This window comes from Primulina tabacum, chromosome 8 (assembly GCF_025594145.1).
Source record: "Primulina tabacum isolate GXHZ01 chromosome 8, ASM2559414v2, whole genome shotgun sequence".
Classification (NCBI taxonomy): Eukaryota; Viridiplantae; Streptophyta; class Magnoliopsida; order Lamiales; family Gesneriaceae; genus Primulina; species Primulina tabacum.
Window position 1 is genome coordinate 224093 of NC_134557.1, and position 19591 is coordinate 243683.

A 19591-nucleotide genomic window follows, 5' to 3' on the forward strand; every position below is an offset into this window, starting at 1 on the left:
ACTTTAAAGTTAAAGTTGGTGTTGTCTAATTCAAATTGGCTGGTTTTTTCTTAATAAAGAAATAAATATCGTTTGCACAGCTGCTTTCAATTTTCCACTTGAAAAATAGCTGCTAATTTTTAATATGGTTGTATTATTATATAATATATTAAAAAAAATAGTGTGAGATAATTTTTATTTTTAACAGCTAGAGAGTATACCAACATTAAAGTTATCCTTAAATTGGGTTGAGTTTTCTACGTAGTTTTGGTCATGTTGGATTCACACGATGGTTGTGTAAAGGACAACATAAACATATTTGCCTGTAAAATGATATTCAAATCTTCAAGCGGAAATGCCATTGGCCTTCTTGTTTAGATTCAGTAAAATAAATAATTTTTTTTTTTTTTGTAAATGTAAATATCCAGAGGAAAGGGTAGTTGAATCGTGTTGGGCCACTCATCTCTATCTCTATCTCCTCGTGACCCTTTCAATCCAAATAATCGCATACCAATGGCGTCGCGCTCTCCGTGTTCTCATTCAATGGTTGTAAATTACGTTACGTTGATTTATTTTGTATTATCTTTGTTTGATGTTTTCCCCCCTTGTCTTAGGTTAGTTTCGGATTTCGGGGGAAACAGACAAGAGAGTTGTTCAACACCGCCACCATCAACCATGGTTCTCTGTGCTGCTATGCGCCGGGTGTTCTTGCCCTTATATACACTAATACGTCCATGGCTTCGAAACCCTTACGTTTTAATTGATTGAGCATTAAAGCGTCCGCCTCTTCTGGACGCAGTCGTAGCTCCAGCTCTCGCAGAGTTTACAACCAGTCTCAAGCACAACCCTCCGTTGCTATTGTGAAACAAATGGCTTCCTCTATTCTCCCCGCAGGCGTATTTTCTGTTGTCATAATCGGTATTATTTATATGTTTTGAAGATACTTTTTCATGGTGTGACTTGCTATAAATATTGGAGCAGCTAAGTCGTTTGTGTTTGGATGAACTTTTTGTTAGGAATGATTTATGTAATTGTTCTTTGAATATGGTTGATTTAGAGAAGATGGTACGGGTACGGTTTATGGATTGATTTATTTTTTTTAATTAATTGATGTGCATAAATAGAACAATTTGATGTGAACAATATGACTTGTGGTGGTATTCATGATAGAATGATTCTAAAGTATATAAAATGTCACTAAGCTACATATTTCTTGAGATCGTCTCATGAAAATTCTACAGGCACCTAATTTGATTGTTTTAGCAATCACCTGCAATTATTTGTTGTTCAGTGTCTCTTTTTTTGTTTTTTTGTTTATACCCTATGCTTATCTTTCTTTAAAAATGGGATATGGTGTCCAGTTCTTACTTACTCTTACCAATTAATGAGTTCGTACTATAGACTGGTTCATTTTAATTTTGATCAATTATGCTTTGTTGGACTTTTATGTGTACAGGGGGAGAGAGAAGAAAACGAAGATATACAGCTGAAAATTGATCACCCACTTAAATCAAAGAAACTTTTATTGTAGTGAAATGTATGATAATAATTAGGAATATAATCCAGTTCTAGGATGCACCATTATCATAGTTATTAAAAGCGTGCGCCTAGCGACAAGCCCAACCAGGCACAATCGGTGAGCCTGAGTAAAATAAACGTGCGCCTCGGCCTAGATGCGAGGCATCCGCGAGGCGCATAAGCATGTGCTTTAAAGAAGTGGGCTGATATTTTGTAAGTGAATAAAAATTAACTCGAGCTCAACCAATTTTGAATCACAATTAGCAAAGCTTATGGCTATTTAATGATAAAAGAACATGGTGTCACGCATTTATGCAAGGCTATTTTATCAGAAAGTTCAGAAGTCCCCTATGCAAACTTTTATGGTCATCTTCCCATTATGATGATGATGATACAGTTGAGGAAGATGAAAAAGAATTTGATGATTTAGATGATATTGTAATCCTCTATTCAAACTTTTACTTAAATTTCTTTTATACTCATGACTCACCATGGTTTTGGAAGAAGAAGATGAGGATAGTATAGTCAAGGAAGATGAAGAGGAATGTAATGATTTAAATATTTGAAGTTTTTTTTCTTAATATACTATGAATTGCTGATTTGCTAATGAATTTTAGACGATTAAAGTTTTTCTGGTTATGATTTACACTATATTATCTATTAATGAATTTTTATTTTTAATATTTGATATCTTTATGAAAAATATTTAATTTATGTAATATTATAGATTTATAGTATAAATCTCTTTATATATATTGAATTTTAAAATTTATGACAAATGCGTTTTACTTCAATAAGGCGTGCGTTTTGCCTCGCGCCTTGCGCTTCAGGCTCCAGGATACCCTAGCGCTTTAGTGCGCTTTGCGCCCTAAATAACTATGACCATTATAGAGAACTATCCTAGAAAACATTCACTTTGGATGGCATGCACTGATAATAAAAGAGGGCCTTATATTGTCTGATTATTTCTGTTGTGGTTATCTTTTGGCATGATAAACAAATAGACGATGAAGTTCTTTTATTGGATAAATCACATTGTTTCTTTTGTTCTGTTTCTCTGTTGTGTATGGTTGGTGTGGCCTGTGGTGGCGTAGGTTTCATGCACTTATGTTGTGTTATTGAATTAAATTTTACCACCATAGCCTTGCCACCTTTAGGCTGCAAAATTTGGCTCCTGTAGGAGGGTTATTGCATATTCCAAATAATTTATGTTATGAGAACATTTCTCTATTGGTAACTAATCTGTGTTCCAGCTCAGTTTTGTGGAAAATGGTGGAGAAAATCCTCGTACCAAAACCTGTCAAGTCAGAAGAGAATAAACCCACTCAAGGTGTCAAGTGGTCCTTTGCCCCTGGGACATATTTATTATCATCTTTTGGAGCAAAGAGAGAGAGAGAATCCAAGCTAAGGTTAAATGATTTTGCCAAAGAGATTAGATCGTTTGCGAGCGTAGACATGTCAGGTTTACAAATATTTTAATTCTTATTTGTTGCTTTAATGATGGTATAAGGTATCAAAGTCATAACGAACTGAACCTCTCGACAATGAAGTTTATTATTTTGGCACAATTTTTTATTTCCTTCTTCATTTCGTCGTCTTACCGTGGACATTTTCTATGTACTAAAAAAATGTTGGGTAATCCATTTTTCCTCTTATAAAGACAACGTACAAAAAGACCTTACCTTTTCTTTGAAACTTGGTGTTCAATTGTCTAACTATACAAGGTGTTGTTAGGTCGCGACTTTGGAGATGAAGGGTTATTCTTTCTAGCTGAGAGCTTAGCATACAATCAGGTCAGATTTTTTTATAATAATTTTTCCTTCTAAATTTGAGCTCAAACTCACGAACTTTTAATACCCCTGTCCATCGACTACACGTTTTCTTATTTTCAGGTTGCTGAGGAAGTAAATTTTGCTGCAAATGGGATAACTGCTGATGGAATAAAAGCATTTGATGGGATTTTGCAATCTAACATTGCACTAAAATCTCTTAATTTATCTGGAAATTCTATTGGAGATGAAGGGGTGAAGGTAAGGCTCAAATATGATACTGTTCTACAATTTTATTCCCTTTTGATGTAGCTGATTCACTTAGATGATCAAAAGCTAAGCTCCTTGATTAAGTAGTTTGTCCCATTTTGCTACTTTCTGTTCTAAATCATTCTCTTTATTTTTTTCATGTACATAAAAAATATATGACTTCTGGAAAGCGGTGCTGTGGGTTCATTTGTTTCCATCTTACTTATTTGTGACCAAGATGTTTCTATTTTCATGGTGAAAATATCATTATTAATCTACTACTTTGTGAGATATGGTCTTCATGTATGAATTTATAAGATGTATCTGCAATCCTTCCATGTCTAGTTTCACTCATCCGAGGATTTTACTCTTTTTTGTATTAATGAATTTTTATAATGATGGAAATGTTATAGTGATTGACAGTGTTTTTTCCCTAGAAATCTGCTGTTTAGACGTCCTCTATTATGGTTTTTGCAATATTACAGTATCTATGTGGCATTCTGGTGAATAATGACAGTATTCAGAAGCTTCAGCTGAGCAGTAGTGCATTCGGGGACGAGGTTAGCCAACTTTTGGAGTTGAAACTATTGTTAACATGTGGACTTGCTGCACCCTTCACAATATTCACGAAAAGGTTCCTTGTAAAAATACCTAATTTATATCTTGTTTTTTCCCATGACAGGGAGCAAAAGCTATTGCTGAAATGTTAAAGAAAAACTCAAGTTTGAGTGTGATTGAACTTAGCAACAATTTGATCGACTACTCTGTATGGATAATAATTTATTGTACTTTCGGTAGATTACGTTAGAGTAAACAGAGGAGAAGAAAGAAAATTGTTCCTTATTCTTTCATCGGTAAATGACTTACCTTAAATACAAAATATAAATGAAAGGATAACACCCTAATCTAACCAATGTTTAAAATATAAAGAGTAAGATGACATGTTATTCAAAAAGATAAGTCCTATCCTAACAAGATTTCGGATCATCAACACTCCCTCTCAACTTGTGTTGTATACGTTGATAATGTCCAACTTGGATACTAAGTCTTAAAAACGTAGGGTGAGATAGGGCCTTTGTTAGGATGTCTGTAACTTGTGAATGGCTAGGAACGTAGCTTATGAAATGGCGATCGACTTCAACATGTTTAGTACGATCATGGTGAACTGGATTCTTGGCAATACTTATTCAGCTTGATTGTCACATTTTAGTTCCACTGTCTGATGGCCTTCTAATTTCAATTATGCCAACAACCTCTGAATCCAAATACCTTCGCAAATCCCATTGGCCAAAGATCGAAACTCGGTTTCTGCGCTACTTCTTGTCACAACAGGTTGTTTCTTGCTCCGCCAGGTCACTAAATTACCCCATACAAATGAGCGGTATCCAGATGTGGAGCGTCCGTTCATAGAGGATCCTGCCCAATCAGCATCGTTGTATAGTTGTATGTTACTTGTGATGGTTCTGCGAAAGTATAGTCTTCCCAGGAGACCCCTTTAGGTAATTCAATACCCGAAAAACTGTCTCCATTCGATACCCGAAAAACTATCTCCACATGTTCTTCTGTTGGATTGTTTACAAACTGGCTTATGACACTTACACAAATCAAATGTAAGGTCTTGTGTGAGAGAAATATATTAGTTTGCCCATTAACCTCTGATATATTCTTTTATCAACTGTTGGACTATGCTCATTCTTTCTAAGCTTTATATTTGGGTCCATAGGAGTATCAAATGGCTTGCACCCCATCATCCTTGTTTCTTTCAACAGATCCAATACATATTTTCTTTGAGAATTAGAGATTCAATGTTTTGATATGGCCACTTCCATTCCCAAATATTTTAACTTTCTTCATCTTGAATTCCTTTGAGAGTAATCGCTTTACCTGAGTCATCTCTTCTTCATGGTTTCCAGTAATAACAATATCATCAACATATACGATGATAACAACAATCATGTCTTTGCTGGAGTGTTTGACAAACTGCATGCATCCACTTTCTTTCAAGACTTAAGAAAACCTGTGAAATCAAGCTCTGGAGGATTGCTTCAGACTATAAAGATATTTCTTCAACCTGCAGACTTTGTTGGCAGTATCTTTGGTCTCAAATCCAAGATGTATACTCATATAGATTTATTCTTCCAGATCTCCATTTAAGAAAGCATTTTTGACATCAAGCTGATATAGGGGCAGTCTAAATTTGTAGCAATGTGTAGGAGTACATGGACCGTATTCAGCATGGCTACAAGCGCGAAGGTTTCTTGATAATCTATCCCATAGCTCTGAGTATAGCTTTTTGCTATAAGTCTTGCTTTAAATCTTTCAATGCTCCCGTCAGCGTTATGTTTGATCGTGAAAATCCACTTGCAACCAAGAGTTCATTTCCCAGATAGAAGTTTTGTGATCTGCCTAGTGTTGTTCTTTTCAAGGGCCTTTATTTCATCAAAGGCAGCAGCTCTCGAGTTTTGGATGTCGGAGAGCTTCGGTGATGCTTGATGGGATTTGTACGTGGTCCAAACTCACAACACATGCTCGATATACATGAGATAAAAGATCAAGAGAGACAAAGTTACTTATGGGATGTTGAGTGCATGTTCTAACTCCTTTTCTCAATGCAATGGGTCTATCATCAAGATCTTTTTTTTTTTTTTATAAGAAACATACTATCATCAAGATCATGAATATTAGGTAAGTCAGAGCTTGGCGTACCTTGATTGTTTTCCAGTGGATCTGGGATTGGGGAAGTCTTCTTGGTTTGCAAGAGTAAACATGATCAAAAGGTATAATATGATGTTCAGGATGATTGTTGGGAGTAATGTGGTGGGGTCGTGTGTGTTGGATCGAGTATAGGGTCATAGTTATTAAAAACACGCGCTTGGTTGCGCCTAAGCGATTGGCCCAGCCAGGCCCACCCACCCAGACGCAGCACTAGAAAGAAGCGCACTTAAAGCGTGCGCATCTGCCTAAGCGCGAGGCATCTGAGAGGTGCAGAAGCGTGCGCTTTAAAGAAGTGAGCTGATATTTTGTAGGTAAATAAAAATTAACTCGAACCCAACTACTTTTGAAGCCCAATTAGCAAAGCCCATGACTATTTAACGATAAAAAACCCTATTGTTACTCATTTATGCAAGATTTTTTTATCAGAAAGTTCAGAAATCTTATATGCAAACTTTTATTATAATCTTCTCCCTATGAAGATGATGATGATGATGATATCATTGAAGATGATAAAGAGGATTTGATGATTTAAATGATTATGTAATCATTTATGCAAAATTTTACTCTAATTTCTTCTATACTCATTACTTACCATTATTTTGGAAGATGATGATATGATGATGATATAGTTGAAAATGATGAAGAGGAATTTGATGAATTTAGATATTTGAAGTTTTTTTCTTAATATATGCTATAAATTGATGGCTTATTAATGATTTTTAGATAATTTTGTGATTTACATTGCATTATCTATGAAAAATATTTAATTTATGTAATATTATAGTATAAATCACTTTATATATATTGAAATTTAAAAAAAGTGTGTCGCGCCTTGCACCTCAGACTCCATAGTACCCTAGGGATTTAGTACGTCTTGCACCCTAAATAACTATGTATAGGATGTGCTCGGAGTTCAGTTGGTGTGTTGAAAGGTTCCATATTTTGATGCTCACTCATAACATTCTCCCCCTGAACCTAAGTAAGGTGGAAAGAAAGCTTCAGTCTCATAGAAAGTGACATCCATGGAAGAGTATAATTTCCTAGTGGAAGGAGAAGAACACTTGTATCCTTTCTGATTAGAGGAATACCCTAGAAAGATACATTTGAGAGAACGCGGATCAAGCTTCCCCCGATGTTGGGAATGAATGTGAACGAAGCACAAGCAACCAAAGACGCACAAAGGAATGTTATAGTGAAGATGGGAATTTGGGTGAACTTTGAGGAGAGTCTGAATAGGGGTCTGGAATCGAAAGACTCTAGAAGACATCGGATTGATGATGTAAGTGGCTGTGAGGACAACATCACCCCAGTAATGATGAGGGAGATTGTGAATAAACAACAATGGCTGAGCCACCTCGAGGAGATGGCGATTTTTACGTTCTGCCATCCCATTTTGTTGAGGGGTGTCAACACAGAAATTTTGATGAATAATTCCCTTAGTGAGTAGGTAATCTCCCTGGACAGAGTTAAAGAAATCTCGTGCTCGATCAGTGTGTAAGATTTGGATATTGGTGGAGAATTGTGTTTGGATCACAACATGGATGGTTTTAAAAATTGACGGAGTCTCATCTTGTCATTCATGAGAAATACCCAGGAAATACGAGTGTGATCACCCATAATTATTTAGGGTGCAAGGCGCACTAAAGCGTAGGGTACCTTGGAACCTAAGGTGGAAGGCGCGAGACGAAGCGCACGTTTTATCGAAGTAAAGCGCATTTGGCGTAAATTTTAAAATTCAATATATTTAAAGTGATTTATACTATAAATCTATAATATTACATCAATTAAATGTTTTTCACAAATATAACAAACATTATAAATAAAAATTCATTAATAGATAATGAAGCGTAAATCATAAGCAGAAAAAAAATTAATCATCTAAAATTCATCAGTAATTCATCAATTCGTAGTATATTAAGAAAAAAATTCAAATATCTAAATGATTAAATTCCTCTTCATCCTCCTCAAGTATATCATATCATCTTCCAAAATCATGGTGAGTCATGAGTGTAGAAGAAATTAGAGTAAAAATTTGCATAGAAGATTACAGTATAATCTAAATAATCAAATTCTCTTCATCTTTCTCAACAATATCATCATCATCATTATAGGGAGAAGATGACAATAAAAGTTTGCATAAAGGACATCTGAACTTTCTCATAAATAAAATTAATATAAATGAGTGACAACAAAGTTTTTTTTATCATTAAATAGCCACAAGCTTTGCTAATCGGACTTCAAAATTCGTTGGGTTCGAGTCAAAATATCATCCAACTTCTTTGAGCGCACGCTTCTGCATCTCTAAGATCTCTCGGCGCAAGAGCGCTTGTTTCAAGTGTTTACCCAGGCGCAATGGGTGAGCCTAGATGGGCCTGTCGCCTAGGCGCACGCTTTTAATAACTATGTGATCACCGACAAATAAAATAAAAAAAAATGTGTACTCGAGATGTTTTTCACACGTGACGGAGCCCAAATATCGCTGTCAATTAGTGCAAAAGGTTTTGATGGCGTTTATGACCGTGGTTTGAAAGAGTTACGAGCATGTTTCGACAGTTGACAAACATCACAATGAGGAAATGCAAACTTTTATTATAGGATAAAAATGGAAATAATTTATCGAATTTACAAATAATTCGGATGCCCTAGGCGATAGTGCCATAACAAGATATCACTATCCTTATTCGATTGAAACACAGAAATAGGAAGACCGGAGTCACTTGAAGGTGGAGACTTTGAGAGGGACTTTATCTTAAGGAGGTACAAGCCCGCACAACAATCAACATTGCCAATCGTCCTCCCCGATGCCAGGTCCTGAAAAACGCAATAATAAGTCGAATATATGGTAGAACAATTCAAATCCTTATTCGATGCACTGACTGATAACAAATTGCAATGGAGTGCCGGAACTATAAACACATTATGTAAACATAAATCTGAGGAAAACCATATGGAACCCGAACCCAGCACCCTGTTACAAGGCCCATCTGCGACCCTTACTGATTTAGGAACATGAAATGGGCTGTAAGAAGTGAAAAATTGTAACTGGCCAGACATATGATCAGACGCACCCGAATCGATTATCCATTAAGTTGACAGATCATTCTGTGATGGCAAAGCAAGGGGGATGATTGAATGGCAGCACTGCCCGTAACAATAGCAGGAGGTGGTGTTGGAGTCGATTGCTGTCCAAACAATTGGTGAAGGACAGCAAGCTGTTCCTTGGTGAAGGGCACTGGATGCTGAAGTAGGCTGGTCAGAAACGGCAGCAGCGTGTGCTCGGCGTTCTTGTGCGGGCTTCCAATCGGATGGTTTTCCATGTATCTTCCAGCAAGTTTCGATATTATGAGTGGGTTTCTTGCAAACCTCGCACCAAGGACTGTCTGGAATCTTTCCTTTAGTGGTATTTGAGGATTGCCCATTGCGGAGTCCTTGAGCGGCAGAAGCATCAGTGGAATGGGATGACAGTTGCCAGTGGAGTGCGAGGGTAGAACCTTCAGAGGGTGCGGAAATATGCTGCAATGAACCCAGCATCAGTTTGCGCCTGCTTTCCTCCTGTCGGACTTCAGAGAATGTGGCGCACAACCTGGGCAATGGTTTGGTGCTAAGAATTCGACCCCTCACATCATCCAGATTAGTATTTAAGCCCATTAAGAACTTGAACACTCTTCTGTTTTCCACAATGGATTTGTATAGCTTCTCATCCTTTGAGCAATTCCAATCATGTGCCTCGGACAAGTTGAATTTATGCCATAGACAGTTAAGGGCAGTGAAATAATCTATGACCTTGTCGCAGATCGTGAATGGCTGAGTCAATTGCAAATAGTTCTGCTGTATTATCTCTGCACGAATACGTTTCTCGAGCAGCTTCCCAAATCTCACTGGCCGAGGAATAGAGCAAAAAGTTTTCCCCGATCTCAGGTGTCATGGAATTAATCAACCATGTCATGACCAGGTTGTTCTCAGCCTTCCACGCCTTGTACATAGCATTGGTTGAATCAGGCTGTGACACCGAGCCATTGTGAAAGTCTTCTTTGCCATGGCCGCCTATAAACATCAACACGGACTGCGACAATGGCAGAAAATTCCGGCCATTAAGCTTATGGCACGTGATGGAGTACGGAGACGAGTCGCCCAAGCCCTGGGTCGTAATCGCTGGAGAGGATGCAGCGTCGGAGGATGAGGCCATTCCGTATTTCGTCATTGTTTCTGATACCATGTAGATTACGTTAAGAGTAAACAGAGGAGAAAGAAGATTGTTTCTTATTCTTTCATCGGTAAATGCCCTACCTTAAATACAAAATATAAATGAAAGGATAACACCCTAATCTTTTCTAATTTAATCTAATCTAACCAATGTTTAAAATACAAAGAATAAGATGACATCTTATCTAAAAAGATTAAGTCCTATCCTAACAAGATTTAGGATCTTCAATGCTTTCTAATTTTTTTAGAGGACGTGACGTTTATCTGATTCACCATCTATTCTGCTTCTTTGTATGTTTTGGTAATGGAGGTAGGGATTTTCAGGCCTTGCTGAAGCACTTCTTGAGAATAAAAGCATACTGTCGCTTTACCTCAAGTAAATCTCCTGCTACCACAAGAATGCTCTTTACATATTAATTCTAAGTTCTAACATATAAAGTGAAAGTCGTAACTTCTCCGAAACATTATCTTCTTTCCATTTCTGTAATTAATGCCTGTTTGGCTTGTCCAGTGGCAATTATGGTGGCGCCCTTGGTGCAGCTGCGCTGGCACAAGGGCTGGAGGGGAATAAGTCCTTGCGGGTATCAGTATTTCTTGATTTATAATTTGGTTTAGAAGATTAGCATCACCTCAAAATGTCAGTTTGTTCCATTGCACAACCATGCCTATTCTAATGATATATAACTTGAGAATACCAAGGTCCTTCTAAATGAATTTGCTACAAGGATGTGACCAATGTCTTGAATTTTCTCTGGAAGATTAATTATTCTCAAATTATTATGTTGAGATGTGTCTGGATTCATAGAGATGTCACGGGTGAAGGAAGCTCCAGTAACAGTCATCTTCTTTTATCGCGAATAAGCTGAACACCTTCTCTAGTTCCGTAGCTTTCCTTGCGGAACTGTCTTATGTATGTCTTAATACATATAGGAACTATATTTGCAAGGAAACTCTATTGGAGATGAAGGAGTCTGCGCTCTGATGACTGGCTTATCTTTGCGTAAAGGTTTCTGCCACTTGCTAAACTTTCTGTTAAGGTATCTTATTCCTACATAAGACAGTAGACTGATTTTCACGTTGTTATTGTAGGAAAGCTTACAGCCTTGGATCTTGCAAACAATTCAATTACTGCAAAAGGAGCCTACTATGTTGCTGAATATATCAAGAAAAGCAAGACTTTGTTGTGGATAAATCTTTACATGAATGACATTAAAGATGAGGTACTAGTTTTTTTATGTAATTAAAAATATAAAGCATTTGGATTTGACACTCAATTGTAATGAACCCCTCCCCAGCTTTTATATATGTATTAAAGCATTTCAAATTATTTGCAACTAAGAGTAACTATTTATATGAGATATTTGATGCTAGATCAAGGGGTCCTCTATGGTTTGAAAGTTTACACTTTGACGACCTTTCAGAAGTGGAATCTGAAGATTACTAAAAATATCAACTGTTGATTTTCAAATTATTTGCAACGAAGAGCAACTATTTGATGCCAGATCAAGGGGTCCTCAATACTTTGAAAGTTTACACTTTGACAACCTTTCAGAAGTGGAATCTGAAGATTACTACAAATATGCAGCTGTTGATAGTGGAAAATAAATCTGCTTAGGTTTATGAATTGCTCCAGAACTTGGATGTTTTCTACATTTGATTTTATATATGAGGTTAGGCAGTGGCATTCAGGTCTCACCAGGCTGCTTGAGGTCTGAATGTCTATGTATCTCAAATTTCATGATTCAAATGTCTGCCAAAAGCATACAATATTGCTGGTTAAGTTTGTGTTCTACCCTTTTTGTCTTTACACAACTTCTTGGTATTTTTGGTTGGGTCTCAATCCTCATGTTTGTCTAGAACCGTCTTTCCTCTCCATTTTTAGCTTATGTCCTGCCATAGTTGAAGGTTAATGTACCATCTGGCTTTGCGAGGCTGATCTGGCCAGTAATCTCTTGCTGTTGTGTGGAAGTGTACTGACTTTTACTGTTGCTGGCACTTATTTCAGGGAGCTGAAAGAATGGCAGAGGCTTTAAAGCAGAATCGTTCAGTTACAAATGTTGATCTAGTGAGCATATGAATCAGCACTAATCTTTCTCTGGAATCGATATGATTGTTATTCATAAACATATGGCGTGTATTGGCAGGGTGGAAATGACATTCATGCCAAAGGTATCAGTGCAATAGCAAAAGTATTAAAAGATAACTCCATTATTACAGCTGTGAGTGCTACCCACCTATCTGTCATTTCTAATTATTTTACGGCGTTGGGACCTTAATTTCTCCGTGTCTCTCAGTTAGAACTTGGTTATAATCCCATCGGATCTGATGGTGCAAAGGCTTTAGCAGACGTACTAAAATTCAATGGGAATATAACTAATCTCATGCTTGGCTGGTGTCAGGTAAGAAAGTAAATACATGCCCATCAATCTTCTCAACTCTTTCTCCCCAACATATCGGTTGACCTTTTTATTTGCATATATTTTACAGATAGGAGCCAACGGTGCTGAACATATTGCAGATATGTTGAAATACAATAGTACCGTAGCAAGCCTAGATTTACGAGCCAATGGACTTCGAGATGAGGTTCATTTATTTTTCAGTGTCTTTATGGTGTAATTTTCACATCATGTGGATTAGTTGATAAATCCTTTGATCTCTTCCCATGATGTATGCTTTGTTTGCAGGGTGCCATGTGCCTGGCTCGCAGCTTGAAAGTGGTTAACGAGGCTTTAACGTCACTCAATCTAGGGTTCAATGAAATACGGGTTTGTAATCTAATCGGTCCTAAGTCTGCAGCACTGTAAATATTAGCTTCTGGTATCGATGTTTTGTAAACTGGATACAGGATGAAGGGGCTTTCTCCATTGCTCAAGCAGCACTCAAAGCAAATGAAGATGTGAGTCTCGCATCGTTAAATCTAATGAATAACTTCCTCACCAAACTGGGACAGGTTATTCTTTTTCTTTGTGTTATTACATAAGATTTATTTACTTCCTATTCCAGTCTATTTTAACGAGGATGCAGTATGCACATTGTAGGGACAAACATGAAAGATTTGCCCTTCAGAAAACCCTCTAGAAGATCTAAGTAATCTTAGAAAAACGTGCAGAGTGCGATCACCGATGCAAGAGACCATGTATACGAGATGACTGAGAAGGAGGTCACGGTCGTTTTTTAGATGAAGATCATCTCAATAACAGTAAATTTTGTACCTGTTGGTTAGTATATAGGTTAGAGAATCAAGGGTTTCTTTTGCCTTTTGGTGGTTTGTTTCCTTCCGACAATGAACTAAAATTATCCTCATTTAATGGGAATTAGGTTATTGATATGTTCTTTGAATCGAAAGCAACATCATAAATTTTGCCATCTAAATGATCCCTTTAACCTTTGTAATCCTGGCCAGGTAGATTTTTTTTTAAAAAAAATTTATTTTTAAAGTATGGGCTATTTATTTTTAATTAAGAATTTTATTTCCGTCATGTACTTTGATTTTATTTTTTTTAAATGCCTGTTTCACTCGGATTACTGTATGGACGAATTAGTACACACATGATATATTTATGTAACTACAAAAGTGTGGCTGATCAAAAAATTTTGTATTGTAATTTTACTATATTGTACAAAAATTATATATTGTTTGTATCAATTGCATGGACATTAGTGGAAAAAAATTATATAAAATTTAGGGTCAAATTTGAGATATTGAATTTGTAGAAGTTAATGTATTGTTTATTCATTGAATTGGTACATTTATTTTTTTGAACTCATTAAACACATGAAAATCAGAGTAATATATTTTTGTCACAAAAAACTTTGAAAATAATGTTAATTAAAAATTAAATAGATATTTGATAATAAAAATATATTAGAAAAATAATATTTTTTTGATACATAATTCTTAGAAACAATATTAAAAAAATTAATAAAAATATATATTTTTCATTTAAAAATATATATTTATCTATTATACTTGTAAAAATATAACAAGAACGGTTTTTCGTTGTTCTACTGTCCTTTTAAATTGTATGAAAATTTTACACTATTTTTTAGAAATCTAATAATAATGATAAATTAAAATAAATATATATTTGATAACAAAAATACACTTTTATCTATATTTATTTTTATATCTATATGTACGTATAAATATGTGGATCATATATTCTACTTTTTAATTGTCAAAAGATAAAAATAAATTTCTTGTCAATACAAATTCAAAAACTCAATAAAGATATATATGTAAAATTTTAATTGTTGTAAAATCAAAAATTAAATATGAAAATTTTATATTTATTCCATCTAATATATATTAATTAATAGTAAAATTATTACACTTATGAGTGTGTTTGGTTGAATTGATTAAACAAGGATAGATGAATATTCAAACACTTATCCAATGTTTGGTTAAAAATTTAAGATACTTTAATAATCATTTTGACTCGATTTAAGATCCAATTTTGTGGATAACTATTTAATTATTAATATCACAAATTAAGTGGGATACACTATCAAAAATAAACGAATTACATTTTTCACCCCCTATTTCTATTTCAAAACCCACTTTACGACATCAAAGTGGTGGCTGAATCTCAATCTACAGGTATCTTTCGCTCTCACCTTTATCGATTCTTCAACATCTTAAGAGTCCTAAGCAACTGAAATACTAAGAGTCCTAATGCAAATAAAATACTTTAGTAATATCTGAAAAATAAAAACTAGTTAAACCTGGTGCAGCATCTAGAACTGCAAAATTGAATTTGTCATTTGTGATTATTATATTTCACTTTTTTATATGAGAACTCATATTCCATACTATAGTTCAATATGTAAGAAACAAAGAGAAAATAGTTAATCACAGTGAAACTCACTAAAATCTCAATTCAGGCAGCTTGTGTACCAACCATTCTTGCAGGAGCTGATGTGGTGGTTGCGCAGAGACCAGAAGTGGCAAAACCCATGGATACTTAGTTCCTCTCATTGATAGGTGATACTCCATAAGGGTCCGGGTAATCATTAACCCAATTTGTTATTTGGATAGCCATGTTAGAGCCAATATCCTGGTCACTCTCCCGAGGACCCGAACAGATCTCCTCTTCCCGGGCATTTTCTCCTCTTCCCGAGCAGTCATCATAGTCCGGGCTCTCATACAATTACCCGGGTAACCTATTACCCGAGCCACCTCGAAACTTGCACCATACTCGAGTGTAATTGGTACAAGCAGTCTATCTGTCAGAATAACTTGGGCTTGGAGTGTCCTAGAAGTCATTAGAAGCTACAAGTATGGGCAGCCGACTTGCCATACTTAGTAGATGACACAAGAATCAAGGTACTTACCCCATTTTCTACTATAAATAGCAGGTATTAATGTCATTTAAACATTCTGAAATCTTTGAACTCTAAAGCATTTACATATTTTCTCTCAAATATTGTTTGTGTTCATCTGAAAACCTGCTGACTTTAGCATCGGAGTGGTCACGTCGGACACCCCTCCGGCGCCCATTCACGAGTTTTTTTCATTGTTTGCAGGTGCCATCACAACCATTACCTTCACTCAAAATTCCCAAACACTATAAATTGTTGATTTGATCCGTTGGATCTCCTAACCCGGCTCACCCATTTCAGCGAGATCGCATCATTGGTGCCGTCCGTGGGAAAGTGAGATTAATACGTTGATATGGCTCGTACAAGAAGAACTAACCAAGATAATTCTTGGGCCCAGGATGATGGAGGGCAGACTTCGAGACAAGTTGGTGTTAATAACACCAGGACAAAATCTCATTACCATGACCCCGAAAGAACTGAAAAAGATGATATCCGATGCAGTAAAGCAAGCTATGGCCAGGAAAGAAGTTTCTCAGCATGTTACACTGCCCGAAAATAGACAAGAACGTGAGTAGGAGCAAGAGTAGGAGTTGGGAGGAGAAGAGGAGAGACGGGAGGCCGAGGAGTCTAGTGCCGGGTCCAAATCTCCGACTGTGGCAGAAGAGTTGTTGGAATTGAGGCAGAAGATGAAGGTGCTGGAAGGGCAGTTGGAGAGACGGAGTACTTCCCGGGATGTCACCAAGGGATGCCCGTTTGCTGAGATAATTGTCTGGGAACCTCTTCCCGGGAATTTCAAATCGGCCAAAGTGAAAGATTATGATGATAACGCAAACCCGGAGGAGCATCTAGCCAGGTTTGAGAATATGGCCATGTTACACTGTTATACTGATCGAATTAAGTGTAAGGTGTTCCTGATAACATTGGTAGACTCGGCTCAAAGGTGGTTTGAGGGATTGGCTCCTCAAAGTATTAGTTCTTTCAAAGACTTCCAAAAGGCGTTCTCACACCATTTCAGCAGCAAGCAAAAAGTACAAGAAGACTGCTTTTAGTCTTTTCGAAGTCAAGCAGAGCCCGGAGGATAGTCTGAGGGCTTATATCAGAAGATTTAATAGAGTGGCTCTTGACGTTCCCACTTGTGCCACTGAAACAAAGACTACCGCATTCACCCAGGGCTTGAGGGAGGGTGAGTTTTTCAAATCATTGACCAAGAAAGTGCCCGGGGATTTCGAAGATTTATAGTCCCTAGCAGAGAAGTATATCAATATGGAAGAAGCTCAGAAACAGAAGAGGGAGGCTGTAAGGAAGGAGAGAGTGGACCGGGTGTCTAAACCCGAGGAGAGAGGATAGAAGAGGGGTAATCCGGGGCACTTTTCTCATCACGTGCCTCTGAAGATTACCCGGGAAAGGGAAGTGCAGGAATGCAATAGAGACTTGGCCCCGGACCATCAATTATCCCTGCCAGAGAAGAGAGGATTTTGCACTCTCCACAAAGTGTGTTATCACAACACAGAGGACTGCAAGACACTGAAGGGAGATTATGTCTTACCTTCCACATCGGGACCCAGTTACAACAACAAGAGACCAAGATTGTCACCTTGGACATTTCGGCGGCCAGGATCCAGTGCCCGAGGAGGAGGTATGAGGAGTAATCCGAAGAGTGAGCCCGGGAGAAGAAGAGAACCCGAGCCCGAGAGAAAAAAGAATTCGCCCCCTGCCACGATGTTGATAAAAATGATATCAGGATGCTCCACTGATGGAGACTCCAACCGGGCAAGAAAATCAAGGAGTAGGAGAGAATGTATGGAGGTAGAGGGGACGAGGAGAAATGAGGCGGTGATCAGTTTCAGCTCGGAAGACTTAAAGGGGGTGAATCTACCCCATAATGACGCCCTGGTGATACAGGCCCGGGTGGCAAATTATGACATTCTGAGAGTCTTTATTGACTCGGGCAGCTCTATAAATGTAATTTTTAAAGATGCCTTTGTACAGATGGATTTGCAGGGTTTTCACCTGGAAGCTGTGGAAACTGCACTCTTTGGCTTTGTTGGCCACGTGGTCTACCCAGAAGGGGAGATTGTCTTACCACTAACCCTGGGCTCTCAGGATCTCAAAAAAACAGTGATGACCTCTTTCACTGTAGTGGACTCCCCATCTTTATATAATATCATTTTGGGGAGGCCGGCTATGAATGAATTAAGAGCCAGTGGCATCCACTTACCATCAAAAGATAAAACTTCCTATTGGAACCCGGTAGGAGAAGTCCAGGGGGATTAGCCATCTTCTCGGAAGTGCTACGTGGAGGCAGTTTGAGCTGATCAGAGCAAAACTAGGAGGGAAGAAAAGAAAGCAAGAGTAGACGAAGAAGGAGGAGGAGTAATGGAGAAGGGAGAGGTACATTTTATGGCATAGGAGGAACAGGAGATGATAGAGGTCGGACCAGGGCAGCAAATCCGGGTGGCTCGGGACCTCAGTACATCCACCCGGGTTAGTCTTATCAATTGTTTAAAAGCTAATATCCATGTGTTTGCCTGGTCCCAACAGGAGTTGACAGGGATCTCACCCCTAATATCGGAGCATAAATTGAACATTCTCCCGGGCACTCAACCGGTAAAGCAGAAGAAGAGACACTTTGGTCCTGAAAAGGACAAAGTTATTGGTGAACAGGTGAAGGAACTGCTGAAGGCCGGCCACATTCGAGAAATTCAATTTCCTACCTGGCTTTCGAATGTGGTGCTGGTGCCTAAATCTACCGGGAGGTGGCGGATGTGTGTAGATTTCCGCGATCTTAATAAAGTTTGTCCCAAGGATCATTATCCCCTACCCAGGATTGATCAGCTGGTGGATTCCACATCAGGTTTTGAACTACTGAGTTTCATGGACGCATACCAAGGATATCATCAAATTCCCCTAGCCAAGAATGATCAAGATAAAGCCAGCTTCATCACCTTGGGAGGTACATTTTGTTATATTGTAATGCCTTTCGGGTTGAAGAATGCAGGGGCTACTTACCAGCGTCTAATGAACAAAATCTTTGAGAAGCAGCTGGGACGAAATTTGGAAGTTTATGTGGATGATATTCTGGGCAAGTCTAAAGAGGTTGCAAATTTCATTATTGATCTGGAAAAAACCTTTGCTACTCTAATGTATTACGGATAAAGCTCAACCCTGCCAAATGCATTTTTGGTGTCAAGAGTGGCAAATTCTTGGGATTCATAGTGACAGATCGGGGGATCGAAGTGAATCAAGAAAAGGTCAAATACGTGTTGTGTATGCCATCTCCTCGATCTGTCAAAGAAATACAGAAGCTGACCGGGAGGATTGCTTCTTTGTCTCAATTCATATCCCGGTCAGCATATAGAAGTTATCCTTTCTTCCAGGTTCTAAGGAAGGCCCAACAGTTCGGGTGGGATGAGAAATGTGAACAGGCCTTCCAGGACTTGAAGATTCACCTTGCAGAGCTCCCTGTGTTGGTAAAGCCGGAGCCCGGGGAAAAATTATTTGTTTATCTTTCCACTACGGAGCATGCTGTCAGCTCTGTTCTAATAAAAGAAGAAGGCTCTGATCAAAAGTCTGTCTACTATGTCAGCCATGCTCTAAGAGGCCCCGAACTCCGTTACAGTGAAATAGAGAAGGTTGCTTTGGCCTTGATCATGACCGCCCTGAAGCTACGACCTTACTTCCTGTCACATCAGATCATTGTTCTTACCAGTAGTCCTCTTGGCAGGATCATGACTCATTCGGAAGTATCCGGGCGGCTGATCAAGTGGACGATAGAGTTGGGATAGTATGACATTGAGTACAAGCCTCGGGTTGCCATCAAAGCACAAGCCTTATCA

At 37.9% G+C, this 19591-nt stretch overlaps 2 protein-coding genes across 8 annotated transcripts; both read left to right on the forward strand.

Annotated features, from left to right (window-relative positions):
* Positions 1-289: 289 nt before the first annotated feature.
* LOC142552587 (uncharacterized) lies at positions 290-13761 on the forward strand. 7 transcript variants are annotated; one of them, XM_075662278.1, is made up of 18 exons: positions 290-525; positions 594-897; positions 2756-2959; positions 3232-3290; positions 3390-3527; positions 4001-4075; positions 4198-4281; positions 10748-10809; positions 10945-11014; positions 11364-11439; positions 11523-11653; positions 12439-12498; positions 12578-12652; positions 12728-12832; positions 12921-13016; positions 13118-13198; positions 13279-13383; positions 13458-13761. In XM_075662278.1, the coding sequence occupies exons 2-18, from the start codon at positions 849-851 to the stop codon at positions 13509-13511; spliced, it is 1524 nt and encodes a 507-aa protein (XP_075518393.1). In that variant the 5' UTR covers positions 290-525; positions 594-848; the 3' UTR covers positions 13512-13761. The 7 variants fall into 7 exon arrangements, with proteins under 7 accessions (XP_075518393.1, XP_075518395.1, XP_075518396.1 ...); XM_075662280.1 differs by having other exon boundaries at positions 292-525; positions 13472-13761; XM_075662281.1 differs by having other exon boundaries at positions 293-525; positions 2751-2959; positions 13543-13761.
* A 2680-nt stretch (positions 13762-16441) lies between these two features.
* LOC142554255 (uncharacterized) lies at positions 16442-18029 on the forward strand. The gene is made up of 2 exons (XM_075664946.1): positions 16442-16783; positions 17148-18029. Exons 1-2 carry the CDS (start codon positions 16442-16444, stop codon positions 18027-18029), a joined length of 1224 nt encoding a protein of 407 aa, XP_075521061.1.
* Positions 18030-19591: the final 1562 nt, after the last annotated feature.

Coding starts and splice junctions, on each gene's coding strand:
- LOC142552587 (XM_075662277.1), top strand. CDS start 849: ATGGCTTCCTCTATTCTCCCCGCAGGCGTATTTTCTGTTGTCATAATC. Junction 2,960..3,231: donor TGCGAGCGTAGACATGTCAG/GTTTACAAATAT, acceptor AGGTGTTGTTAG/GTCGCGACTTTGGAGATGAA. Junction 12,499..12,577: donor CAGTTACAAATGTTGATCTA/GTGAGCATATGA, acceptor GTGTATTGGCAG/GGTGGAAATGACATTCATGC.
- LOC142554255 (XM_075664946.1), top strand. CDS start 16,442: ATGAAGGTGCTGGAAGGGCAGTTGGAGAGACGGAGTACTTCCCGGGAT. Junction 16,784..17,147: donor ATTTCAGCAGCAAGCAAAAA/GTACAAGAAGAC, acceptor GTGCCTCTGAAG/ATTACCCGGGAAAGGGAAGT.